This window comes from Bufo bufo, chromosome 4, assembly GCF_905171765.1.
Source record: "Bufo bufo chromosome 4, aBufBuf1.1, whole genome shotgun sequence".
Classification (NCBI taxonomy): Eukaryota; Metazoa; Chordata; class Amphibia; order Anura; family Bufonidae; genus Bufo; species Bufo bufo.
The window spans coordinates 338,329,173-338,343,033 of NC_053392.1; the positions used below are offsets into that span (position 1 = coordinate 338,329,173).

Below are 13,861 nucleotides of genomic sequence, written 5' to 3' on the forward strand. Positions count from 1 at the left end.
AGCTGGCTTGTCCAAATGTGCTTTAGCCCACCTCAAGCGGAGAAAAGGCTTCCTCTGCATCACTCTCGCATACAGCATCTCCTTGTGTAAAGTGCGCCGAATGGTTGAACGATGCACAGTGACTCCATCTGCAGCAAGATGATGTTGTAGGTCTTTGGTGCTGGTCTGTGGGTTCACTCTGACTGTTCTCACCATTTGTCGCTTCTGTCTATTCGAGATTTTTCTTGGTCTGCCACTTCGAGCCTTAACTTGAACTGAGCCTGTGGTCTTCCATTTCCTCAATATGTTCCTAACTGTGGAAACAGACAGCTGAAATCTCTGAGACCGCTTTCTGTATCCTTCCCCTAAACCATGATGGTGAACAATCTTTGTCTTCAGGTCATTTGAGAGTTGTCTTGAGACCCCCATGTTGCTACTCTTCAGAGAAAATTAAAAGAGGAGGGAAACTTACAATTGACCCCCTTAAATACTCTTTCTCATAATTGGATTCACCTGTGTATGTAGGTCAGGGGTCACTGAGCTTACCAAGCCAATTTGAGTTCCAATAATTAGTTCTAAAGGTTTTGGAATCAATATAATGACAACAGTGCCCAAATTTATGCACCTGCAAATTTTGTTTTAAACAATTATAGCACACTTTCTGTAAATCCAATAAACTTCATTTCACTTCTCAAATATCACTGTGTGTGTCTCCTATATGATATATTTAACTGACATTTTTTATCGTAACAACCAACGATTTATACAGGAAAATCATGACGTTTAACAAGGTTGCCCAAACTTTCGCATCCCACTGTAATAAAAACGTGTTGTAATCATTCATAATCACATGGTACTCGAAATCAGAAAGAATCTAGACCTAAAATTTTAATTGGAAACATAATGTGAGCTGATGTAAGTGTAAATTTCCCAGGTGTTTTGTTTGAAATTATAATTTTGACCTTGAATAAACCTTATGTAGTGAAGGAATTAACTCTTGCAGTAGTTTTGTAGCCATTTTGGCAGTTCCCCAGTGAATAGAAAACCCACCCCCACCATGACCATAGTTATGAATAATGGGGAGCTGTTGTCCATTTCTAATAAGAATGTCTTTTTCTATCCTCAAGGCTGAACGAGTTGGCCTCAGGCCTGCTTTCTCTTGAATTACGGACACCCCATGCAGGGAAGGTTCCAGATGACAACATCTATCTAAAATACCCTTACTGGCCTTTGCATTTGGTAAGCAACTCCAGTCATCCCTCTGCCTTGTTCCTCCTAGAGTAACAGCAGATATTCCAGGGTAAATGTAAGTGGTCCCATCACCGTCTCTAATGAAATGTTTTATCCACGGAGCATTGACCTCTAGTACTTGTCCTTTGACAGGATATATAGACTGGTCACCAAACAAATCCCTTGATCCTAGTCCTGAACAGTTGACAACCACATCATATGCGCTGTGTAGATCCCAGACATCATTTACTTTTCTGCTTACCAAATATCCTCCATTGCCTTTAAACCTATATTCAGGAATAGTATAGAAACAGAAACAGCAGTTATGGTTAATTATCAGATACTGTAAATATGTGCATTCTAAAAGAAAACCAGTTCAGGACCTCACGGTCATTGTATTATTCTATGCTGCAATAATGTATTTCTGTGCATGACATCCTGAAGCCACTATGGGTCACTGATGTCCTAATTGTTTCAAGCTCCATAATTAGAATAGGCAAAAGGGAGACACAGACCATAACACAGGCTTAGATAAAGTAAGGGGAGAAGAAAGGGCAAAAATAATTCTCTTTAACACTCATTTACCATTCCCAGTATATACACTGAGCAAAAATATAAACTTTTGGTTTTGCTCCCATTTTGCATGAGCTGAACTCAAAGATATGAAACATTTTCTACATACACAGAAGATCCATTACTCTCAAATATTGTTCACAAATCTGTCTAAATCTGTTAGTGAGCACTTCTCCTTTGCTGAGATAATCCATCCCACCTCACAGGTGTGGCATATCAAGGTGCTGATTAGACAGTGCTGATTGCACCTGTGTTCGTTGTCCATAACATATGCCTGCCTATACCATAACCCCACCGCCACCATGGGTCACTCGATCCACAACATTGACGTCAGTAAACCGCTCACCCACACTACGCCACACATGCTGTCTGCCATCTGCTCTGAACAGTGAAAACCGGGACTCATCCATGAACAGAACGCCTCTCCAACGTGCCAGACGCCATCGAATGTGAGCATTTGCCCACTCAAGTCGGTTACGACAAGGAACTGCAGTCAGGTCCAGACCCCGATGAGGACGACGAGCATGCAGATAAGCTTCCCTGAGACGGTTTCTGATAGTTTGTGCAGAAATTCTTTGGTTATGCAAACCGATTGTTGCTGCAGCTGTCCGGGTGGCTGGTCTCAGACGATCATGGAGGTGAACATGCTGGATGTGGAGGTCCTGGGCTGGTGTGGTTACACGTGGTCTGCGGTTGTGAGGCCGGGAGGATGTACTGCCAAATTCTCTGAAACGCCTTTTGGTAGAGAAATGAACATTTTTTGCACGGGCAACAGTTCTAGTAGACATTCCTGAAGTCAGCATGCCAATTGCACGCTCGCTCAAACGTTGCGACATCTGTGGCATTGTGCTGTGTGATCAAACTGCACATTTCAGAGATGCCTTTTATTGTGGGCAGTGTAAGACACACCTGTGCAATATTCATGCTGTCTAATCAGCACCTTGATATGCCACACCTGTGAGGTGGGATGGATTATCTCGGCAAAGGAGAAGTGCTCACTAACATAGATTTAGACAGATTTGTGAACAATATTTGAGAGTAATGGGTCTTTTGTATGTAGAAAATGTTTCAGATCTTTGAGCTCAGCTCCTGCAAAATTGGAGCAAAACTGAGAGTGTTGCATTTATAGTTTTGCTCAGTATATGAAGGGAGAATCTTCAATATGGCTAAAATAAACATAGTCATCCAAGGTTCCACACCTTAAAACAAATTTTTTTAACAGGATATTCTGACCATATATAGTTGTTTTTTTCCTGTCTGATTCACGTTGAAACTTACAGAAGAAAACATGGCATACTCCACTGGATGCTGTAAAATGGAGATATCCTCGAATGGCTTCTAAGGGATATATTCTCCATAATGCAGTACTGGACACAGGCACCAGATGGAGATCCTATGACTTTGTATGGTTTTCAGTTTGAATGTATTGGAGTGCCACACTTTTCCATGTCCCAGACTTCTGTATTGGAGCTGGGGGTGATTATTTATTTGCCACACAGAGATAAGGTTCTAATAGAAAGATTAGTACTTTGTTCTGTGTTTTGACCTGCACCTGCTTTTGGCTCACAATCACTGATTAACTCGTTCAGTACCGAGACACTTTTCACCTTAAATCCCAGGCCGATTTTTGCCAAATCTGACATGTTACTTTATGTGGTAATAACTTTGGATCTCTTTAGCTTATCCGAGCCATTCTGAGACAGTTTTTTCATGACACATTGTACTTCATGATAGTGGTAAATTTGAGTCAATATATTTCACCTTTATTTATAAAATAATCCAAAATTTACCAAAAATTGGGAAAAATTAACAATTTACTAAATTGGAATATTTCTACTTTTAAAACAGATAGTAATTCCATATAAAATGGTTATCCCCATATGTCTGTTTTATGTTGGTATCATTTTGTAAATTGAAAGTAGAAAAATAGTAGGGCACACCTTCATTCAGTTACACGTGGAGAGTTTGTAAAACAATATATGTATTCAAAACTAAATTGTTGTATATAGTACTTATTTAAAATACATGCTAAATGGTACTTATAAAATTAATGCTTGTGAAAAATAAAAAAGCATAAAAATGGAATAGTTTTAGGACATATACTATCCAAATACCGTTGACTGTGATATCAGTCGGGTTAGTGAACCCACCGGAGGGACAATACCATTTATTTATACAGACTCAAAGCACCGACCAAATATAGGGAAATATTCGAACTATTCCGTATTATGTTTTTATGCTTTTTTATTTTTCACAAGCATTAATTTTATAAGTACCATTTAGCATGTATTTTAAATAAGTACTATATGCAACAATTTAGTTTTGAATAAATATATTGTTTTACAAACTCTCCACATGTAACTGAATGAAGGTGTGCCCTACTATTTTTCTACTTTCAATTTTAATTATCTTCAGAAGATTGGGTGAATATTCTTTGTAGGTGCACCCATACCATTCTTGATCGGTAGGTGAGCCCTCTCTAATACTTATTTATCATTTTGTAAATGTAATTTTATTTTTTTAGGACGTAAGAAGGTTTAGAAATTTAAAAGCCATTTTCCAAATTTTCTACAAAATATCCCAAACCATTTTTTTAAGCACCAATACAGTTGAAATGTGATTTTGAGGGGCTTACGTAATGGAAACCACCCATAAATGACCCCATTTTAGAAACTACACCCCTCAAATGATTCAAAACTGATGTTACAAACTTTGTTAACCCTTGAGGTGTTCCACAAGAATTAAAGAAAAATGGAGGTAAAATTTCAAAATTTCACTTTTTTGGTAGATTTTTTATGTTAATCAATTTTTTCTTGCAACATAGCAAGGGTTAACAGCAAAATAAACCTCAATATACATTACTCTGATTCTGCAGTTTACAGAAATACCATATATGTGGTGGTAAACTGTCTTATGGGCACGTAGTGAGACAAAAAAAGGGGGACTGGTGGGTGGGGATACCCTCCAAATCTCGCCTCTTTTTTATATAAACCCTTGTGGGCGCCAATAGAGGATTAGTGTTGGGCTGCTAGAGTGTGTGATAGCTTGTTGTTAGCGTTATGTTATATTAATATGTAGAGGGATATCAATTGTGTAGGAAAAAATTGTACAGGAAAAAATTGTATATACATGTATGCAAAAAAAAAAATTTTTTTAAAACAAGCGAAATAAAACAAAATCTGCATACAAAGAGTGAGTGAAAAGTATACACATATAAAATCTGCTGAGAGAATAAAAGGATAAAAAATAGATTGTACGTAAAAGTGGGATCACTGTATACAGCCTCTATTGCCTAAGAGGCCGTGTTCTGCAGCGTCGTACACAATAGATGTGGTACAGTAGGATAGAACAATGGATAAAAGGTTTTTTTGTTTAAAAATACCGACATATATATTATAATATTGTGGTATCATAAGTAAGTTTACTCACTTCACGAGGGGGCGGTTTACCAGGATAAGCATAATACACCTGTAAACCGAGTACCCCCCCAGCCTGGATCGCTTCTAGAGTTATAACGGATGAAGGCAGCCAAACAACACGGGTGCTTCTCTTCAAAGGTCTTTATTTGCATGTAAAAAATCCGGCTCAACGCGTTTCGGGACAGGCACGTCCCTTCATCAGGAGCAATAGTGTCTCTATGTATGGTCACAGGTATTTATACCCTAATAATCCTATTAGGATCTTTGTTAAAATGGCCACTAATTGGCTAGAAGGCGCCAAAAAACGGAGAAAAACGCGCCAAAAATGCATTGGCATTTTTTGCTGTCCAGTGATGTCAGCCAGAAGGGGGAGTGTCCGGCTGCGCTTTTTACATAACCGGAAGTTGTTTGCGTTCCAAGCTGGAACGCATTGTGGTCGCCTGGTAAAGCGGCACTGAGGATATATATGGGGCTATGTTTGGGGACCGCCCTAGTAGGAGGGAGGGTATTGAGGGGCAGAGGATATAAGTGGGCCGCCGTTGGGCACGTGGCAGTGGTCAGAAGGAAAGGAACGCCTTATGAAGTTTGGAGGCAGATTTTGCTAGAATGTTTTCTAGGCACCATTTTGTACTTGAAGAGACCCTGATGTACCCCTACAGTGGAAAACCATTTTGGAAACTACACCCCTTAAAGAATATATTAAGGGGGTACTGAGCACTTTGACCCCCTAAGCGTTTTACAGAACTTGGAAACACTTGGCTGTGAAAATGAAAAGTTTCATTTCATCCAAGAAAATGTTGCTTTAACCCCAAATTTTCCATTTTCACAAGGGGTAACAGGAGAAAAAGCACCCCATAATTTGTTAACCATTTTCTCTTGAATACGGCAACACCCCATATGTGGTGGTAAACTGCTGTAGGGGCACATGGCAGGACTCAGAAGGGAAGGAGTGCCATATGGCTTTTTCAGCGCAGATTTTGATTGATTGGTTTACGGGTGCTATTGGATTACATTTTTTAAGTGATTGTCTTAGGTGGGGGCTCATTTTTGCGGGATGAGGTGATGTTTCTATTGGTACCATTTTTGATCGCTTGGTATTACACTTTTTGATCACTTGGTATTACACTTTTTGTGAGGCAAGGTGAAAAAAATGGCTGTTTTGGCATAGTTTAAATTTTATATTTTTTTTACAGTATTCACCTGAGGGGGCATATAATGTGATATTTTTATAGAGCAGGTTGTTACGGACGTGGCAATACCTAATATGTCTATTATTTATATTTTTGTCAAGTTTTACACAGTGAAAGCCTTTTTGAACAGATTAAAATATTGTTTTTGTGTTGCCATTTTCTGAGAGCCATATTTATTTTTATTTTTTGGGCGATTGCCATAGGTATGGTATAATTTTTTGCAGGATGAGATGTCGGTTTGATTGGTACCATTTTGGGCTAAATACGCCTTTTTGATCATTTGGTATTACACTTTTTGTGAGGCAAGGTGACCAGAAAATGGCTGTTTTGGCACTTTAATTTTTTTTTTTACTGCGTTCATCTGATGGGGTAGATCATGTGATATTTTTATAGAGCTGGTCGATACCTAATATTTCAACTTTTCTCGTTTTCCCTTTTTTTTTACAATTTTTTTAAATGTATTTTGGGAAAAAGATGCTTTTTTTTACTCGAAACTTTTTTTTTTTTTGTAAAACTTTCTTTTTTTACTTCCGATTCCGGCGCTAGGATGCAGGACGTGGAGTGAGTTAGCTCCGGACACCTGTCCTCCTAGATTCACCTGCGCTCCGGATATAACAGCTTTAAGGTGTACAGAAAGTACAGAAAGTACTCGTGAGTCCCTTATACAACAGTGGACCTCGGACCAAGGATTGGTATTTGTTTTTACGGAGCGGCAGACGGCAAATTAAGAGCGGCGCAACTCCGAACATGAGCACCATGCTGAGCAAGATGGCGGACTCCCGCCCTGCGTCCCCGGCTAACGCTAAAGAGGATGAAGTGATCGAAGTGGCACAACTCATCAGCGAGAGTCAGGTGGCCAAATTGGACTACAAAACATTGGCCATAGAAGTGGCTAAATACCTGGCCCCAGACATCAAGGAGACTCTCTCCAATACCCTTTCGCAGTCTCTCCATGAATTACATGATGCGGTGGCGAGACATGACGCCAGCATAGAGGAGTTGGAGCACAGGGTGGCAAATATAGAGGAAGATTTGAGCAGGTCCAACCGTGATTTTCAAAATCTGTACAAACAGAACATTATTCTAAGAGATCGCCTTGAAGACCTGGAAAATAGGTCCAGGCGGAATAACCTGCGCATTGTAGGCCTCCCAGAAAGCATTAAGCCGCCAGCACTTAAAGAAATCAGCGAAATTGAACTGCCGCAAGCTTCACTTAGAAGGGAGGCATAAGGTGGAAAGAGTTCATCGTATTGGCTCTGCTGTAGATGCACAGAAGCAAAAAGGTCTGGAAATCCGGAATAACATGCCGAAACCCCGTCAAGTAATCATGAAATTTCTTGACTACTGTGACAAGGAGTCGATCTTGCGCTCCTTTAGGGCTCACAAAGGACCTCTAAAATTAAGGGGCCACACCGTTCTATATTTTGCTGACTACTCAGCTTTAGTAGCTAAGAAAAGGCGCGAATTTAGCCGTGTTTGTTCGGAACTCTACAAAAAACAAATAAAATTTCAGCTACTATACCCGGCGATCCTGAGTGTAACCAGCTCAGAAGGCGTGGTTAAAACTTACCATGACCCTGAATCAGCAGAAGAACTTCTCCGATCGGATGGCAGCCCCAGAAGCCCCAAATGGACAAATGGATCATCGAACAACATCGAAAGTCCTGCAGAGGTACCTCCAGTAGCCCCGAGTGGAGACATTCGCCACCCGCCGGTAGAGCGAGAGGAGACTGAGAACTTGTCCCGGCGGACAAACGCAAGCCACGCTCTGGGAGAAGGGACTCCAGATCGAGATGAACTCTTCTCGTTAATAGGCTATTAATGGGACGTGCTGATTGCTGCCTGATATCCTTTGTGTAGTATCAGTGATAGACCTTGGAAAGTGCCTTTGAGCAGACGTAGGGGGGGAAAAAAACGATGAGGTTCTATCTGCATATATGCACATATGTTTTGTTTCACATGTTTTGTGGTTGCAACATATCATTTTAAAATTAGGGGGGGGGGTCTAGTTTTGCAGTCTAGAAAAAAGGAAGTCATGCAGAAATATAAATGGGAAGACGCATTGCTATCGAAGAAGGAGAGGAGGAAGATGATTTACCTGCAGTATAACGTTGGGATGGGAGGGAAACTGTTTTTCATGTTAAGGGGGTGTTTAACCACCTCCGGACCGCCTAACGCAGGATCGCGTTCCGGAGGTGGCAGCGCTGCGCAGAGTCACGCATATACGCGTCATCTCGCGAGACGCGAGATTTCGCTCAAAGCCGGCCGGCGCATGCGCATCGCGGGCCGGCAAAAGTTAGAGGACAAGTTCGTCACCAGCCTGCCAGCAACGATCATTGTACTTTTATAGTATCTGTAAGTGATCAAAACTGATCACAGTCAGATCTATAATTGTATTAGTGTCACCTTAGCTCGCCCTCCACCCAAACGCAGTGTTTGCCCGATCAGGCCTGATCGGTCGCCCACACGTGCGTTCACCCACGCCCGCCCCGCCGCAGTGACAAAAAATATTATATTTTTTGATCACTGCACAATCACTTTCCAAGCGCTGCGGTGATAAAAAAAATCAGTTTTGATATTTTTTATCAACCGCAGCGGCCTCCGGTACTTCGCTAGCCTCCCCTTTGTAAGACAGGCTTGCTTTTTTTCTTGGGTAGTCTCAGGGAATACCCCTAAATTTAGTAGTCCAAATGGCAAACAGGGGGTATTCTTCTGAAGAGGCCTACAGGATTCTGACCCAGTCGGATGAGGAATGGGAACCCTCATCTGACGAATCTAGCGGGTCAGAATATGAACCTGTAGAGAGCAGTGGCAGTCTGACCCAAAGTTCGGACGAGGAGGTTGAGGTCCCTGATAGCACCAGGCGTACCAGGCCCCGTGTCGCTAGACCACAGGTTGTGCAGGATCCGTTTCAAGGGCAGCAGAGTGGGGCTGGCGCTGTCGGATCACGTGGTGAGGCATACACCAGCAGCGCAGCCCTCCCTGGACCTAGTACCAGCACTGCCGTACAACCTGGTGAAGTGGCGAGCACTAGAAGGGCAGTTGAAGCTGGTACGGTGGCACGTGCAATAGTTACCCCGTCGCAGCCACCGCAAAGACAGGCCCGTAGAGCCCCTAGAGTCCCTGAGGTGCTGGCAAACCCTGATTGGCAGTCACCAACTTCAGCCGCACCTGTAGTTCCCCCTTTCACCGCCCAGTCTGGAGTTCGGGTTGAGACAGCTCAGATCGGTTCGGCCCTGGGATTTTTTGAGCTGTTCTTGACTGCGGAGCTCATGGACTTAGTCGTGGCAGAGACAAACCGGTATGCCACACAATTTATATCCGCCAACCCGGGAAGCTATTATGCCCAGCCTTTCCGGTGGAAACCAGTCCAAGTTTCCGAAATTAAAATTTTTCTGGGCCTTCTCCTCAACATGGGCCTGACAAAAAAGCATGAATTGCGGTCATATTGGTCCACGAACCCGATTCATCACATGCCCATGTTCTCTGCTGCTATGTCCAGGGCACGTTTTGAGACCATCCTGCGTTTCCTGCACTTTAGCGACAACAGCACCTCTCGTCCCAGAGACCACCCAGCTTTTGACCGGCTCCACAAAATTCGGCCCCTCATAGACCACTTCAACCAGAAATTTGCAGATTTGTATACCCCCGAGCAAAACATCTGCGTAGACGAGTCCCTAATACATTTTACCGGGCGCCTTGGCTTCAAACAATACATCCCAAGCAAGCGTGCCCGGTATGGGGTCAAATTGTATAAGCCCTGTGAAATGGCCACAGGCTATACCCACAAATTTCAGATCTATGAGGGAAAAGATCAGACCCTGGAGCCGGTCGGTTGCCCTGACTACCTGGGGAGCAGTGGGAAGATAGTCTGGGACTTGGTGTCACCCTTATTTGGCAAGGGGTACCATCTTTATCTGGACAATTTTTACACAAGTGTGGCCCTCTTCAGGCATTTGTTCCTAGAACAGATTGGCTGCTGTGGCACCGCGCGAACTAGTCGCGTGGGCTTCCCCCAACGGCTCGTTACCACCCGTCTTGCAAGGGGGGAGAGGGCTGCCTTGTGTAAGGAAGAACTGCTCGCTGTGAAATGGAGAGACAAGCGTGACGTTTACATGCTCTCCTCCATTCACGCAGACACGACCATACAAATTGAAAGGGCAACCCGTGTCATTGAAAAGCCCCTCTCAGTCCACGACTATAATGCGCTCATGGGAGGGGTGGACTTCAATGACCAGATGTTGGCTCCCTATTTAGTTTCCCGACACACCAGACGCTGGTATAAGAAGGTGTCTGTATATTTGATTCAATTGGCGATGTACAATAGTTTTGTTCTCTACAGTAAGGCTGGGAGAACGGGATCCTTCCTCAAATTTCAGGAAGAGATCATCGCGAACCTCCTGTATCCAGGAGGTTCCGTGGCCCCATCCACCAGTGTAGTTAGTCGTCTACACGAGCGACATTTCCCCAGTGTCGTTCCTGGTACCTCAACCCAACCGTCACCCCGAAAAAGATGTTGTGTCTGTAGCAGGAGTGGAATAAGGCGTGACACCCGCTATTTCTGTCCTGACTGTCCTGACCACCCTGCCCTATGCTTTGGAGAGTGTTTCCAGAAGTACCACACACAGGTAAACTTAGCATAGGGATTGCATCTCACAGGACAGGCACACAGGGCTATTAGGGCCCTTTTACTCACAGCTGCTGCAAACCTCTCCTTTCACCTGGGATAAAGTGCATAAATTACTTTGCTACATCTTTGGGCGATTTGCGCTTTGCACATTGTCCCATGGGGAAGGAGAGGTTTGTCCTATAAAAGGTAAAAAAAAAAAAAAATCACAGGTAAGCAAAAAAGTTAACGTTCAGTTCAAAAAGTTAAAAAAAGTTTATATGTTCTGTTCAAAAGTTATTATAAAGTTAATAAATTTATTGCGTTGCAGCCTGGTTTTTTCTTTTTTGTTTTGTTTTTTTTACCTTCCAGGTGGACCAACCGATCGACTAGCTGCAGCACTGATGTGCATTCTGACAGAAGCATTGCGCTGCTGTCAGATTACACACAAGTCGGTGTATGCGGCGCTGCAAGACGAGATTTCTCCTCTGCAGTAAAAGATTCGTTTGCCGAGGCATATGAGCTGAGGAGGTGGCGGTGTTCATATACTTTGGCAAACACTTTGTATATATAAAAAAAAAAAAATCCCGGCAATGATTTATTCATTCGCATCGATTGATGTGAATGGAGAAATCTGGTTTGCCAGGGCATACGAGCTAAGTGGGTATGGATGTTGGGCGGAGCTCCTATGTCCTGGCAGACGCCTTTCCCCTCCTTTTTTTTTTTTTGGCAGAGATTTTTTCATCCACATTGATCGATGCGAATGAAGAAATCTGTGCCGTTCATTTTTTCTTTCAGCCCAGAGGCTGAACGGAGAAAAAATCTCATTACCCGTATGCTCAATATAAGGAGAATAGCAGAAACTCCTAATGCTGGCCATACATGTAATGATTGCGGAGACCCTCAAATGCCAGGGCAGTACAAACACCCCACAAATAACACCATTTTGGAAAGAAGACACCCCAAGATATTATTATGTATGACATATGCTTGATTTGATGTACATTGGAAATATTTCTATTGTATCTTGATCTCGGGTGTATTTTGGGGGGGGAATTAAAAATTTTATAAAAATTTTATAAAAAAAAAACCAAACTTTCTTTTTATTACTTCTTTTTGAACTTTATTTTTTGTCCCACTCTGGGACTTACACTTTTGGGGGTCTGATCCCCTTTACAATGCATAAGAATACTTCTGTATTATAATGCATTGGCTGTAAGTGTATTATATTAGGTCAGGCATGCTCAACCTGCGGCCCTCCAGCTGTTGTAAAACTACAACTCCCACAATGCCCTGCTGTAGACTGATAGCTGAAGGCTGTTCGGGCATGCTGGGAGTTGTAGTTTTGCAACAGCTGGAGGGCTGCAGGTTGAGCATGCCTGCACTAAGTAATACACTTACAGCCTGCTTCCTGTGAGATCCAGGGGGCTGGATCTCACAGGCTGACACGAATAGCAGCCATGAAGCCTAAGGAAGGCATCAGGCTCCCGTCCAAGCCATCGGGTCCCCGTCACAGCAGCGCGGGGACCCGATGGACACGCTGCACCCGGCAGGATACCTCACGTGCCGTGGTCAGCGCTGACCGCAGCAGTGCAATGGTCAGTGCGCCGGCATCTGACCCCTGCAGCCGATTGGGCTGGCGCAGCTCCTGGGCCTGCCTGATCAGAGCGCCGTAGCTATACAGTGCTTGGATTTGTGACCCTGTTTTCACCACCATATATGTACAGCGCTAGTATCCTACTGGTTAAACACTGACCAAACACTGACTGTGTGAAAGCGGCCTTTTTGTGTCAGCAAAAAAATTAATGCAGTTGGCCAATATGATGACCCAAAATAAAAAACCTCACAAAAGCCATAAATTACTTTAATAAAAATTATATTTATTTGAGATTTTCTGTTTTCATATGTACCGCCAGGCCCTATTGACTATAATGGCAATAGTGCCTGGATTCGGCCAGATAAAAACTGTTGTGTGTCCCATTATAGTCAATGGGCTCCAGTGGAGAAAGGCAGTATCCAGATATGCCAGATACAATGAACTCCGGAAGGCTATTCCTCTGTTGGAACAGCGCCTCGGTAGATTTTAATACTAGTGTGCAACTAGCCTAACACATCAGTGTATGTCGCCAAGTGTCACGAACCAGTGGGTGTGAAGCCACTGTGCCACATTACCAACCTCCTCTAAGGGCATTGTCTAAGTGAACCCCTCATTTTTCACAGTACCCCTGATGGTGGGGATAGACTTTTGAGGGGGGAACACCAGGTCGCTACCTCTTGAGGTGGATTGGCACACTAAGTAGCTGCTCCAGGCAGACCAGGAGGTACTAGAGCAAGGTACCAGAGGTACAGACGTAGTCAACAGGCAGAGTCATAACCAGGAGCAACAGAGCAGGACCAAAGGATGAGGCAGAGGCGTATTCATACAAGCAAAGGGTCTGGGCATGCAGCATAGATACAGGTCAGGCAAACTGGGTCAGGAATAGGAGAGTCAAGACATAACAGGCAGGGATCAGACAGGCAGCTGAATCAAGAAGACAAGCATGGGTCAGGAATACAGGAACTCAAGCACAAACAAATGCAACCTTAGCAGGACACAAGGACCTTGATGCTCAGACATCTGGGAAAGGGGTCACACAGGTCCCATGTGCAAAACCTTTAAAGAACAGGAAGTGATGTGTGCCAGCCCTTAACGAGGTGCTACAGGGAACAGGCTGGAAGGCATGCTGTGTACAGAGCTGGAAGGAAACCATGGAGCGGATTCCATGAAGGATGATGCCTGCAAGGACAGAGCCCTGGACCGCGGCAGTCAGTGAATGGGAAAACATCGGCAACAGATCACTGCAGCTACCAGCCTTGTAATGCAG

At 43.5% G+C, this 13,861-nt stretch overlaps 1 protein-coding gene across 2 annotated transcripts in view; it reads right to left on the reverse strand.

The window, feature by feature from the left end:
- Window positions 1-796: 796 nt before the first annotated feature.
- Window positions 797-13,861, reverse strand: part of DDO (D-aspartate oxidase) — a 60,657-nt gene continuing 47,592 nt past the window's right edge. For both annotated transcript variants that reach the window (XM_040428874.1, XM_040428876.1), the window contains one exon: window positions 797-1,496. In XM_040428874.1, coding sequence (XP_040284808.1) covers window positions 929-1,496 — 568 coding nt within the window. In that variant the 3' untranslated portion in view covers window positions 797-928. The remainder of the gene's footprint in view (window positions 1,497-13,861) is intronic.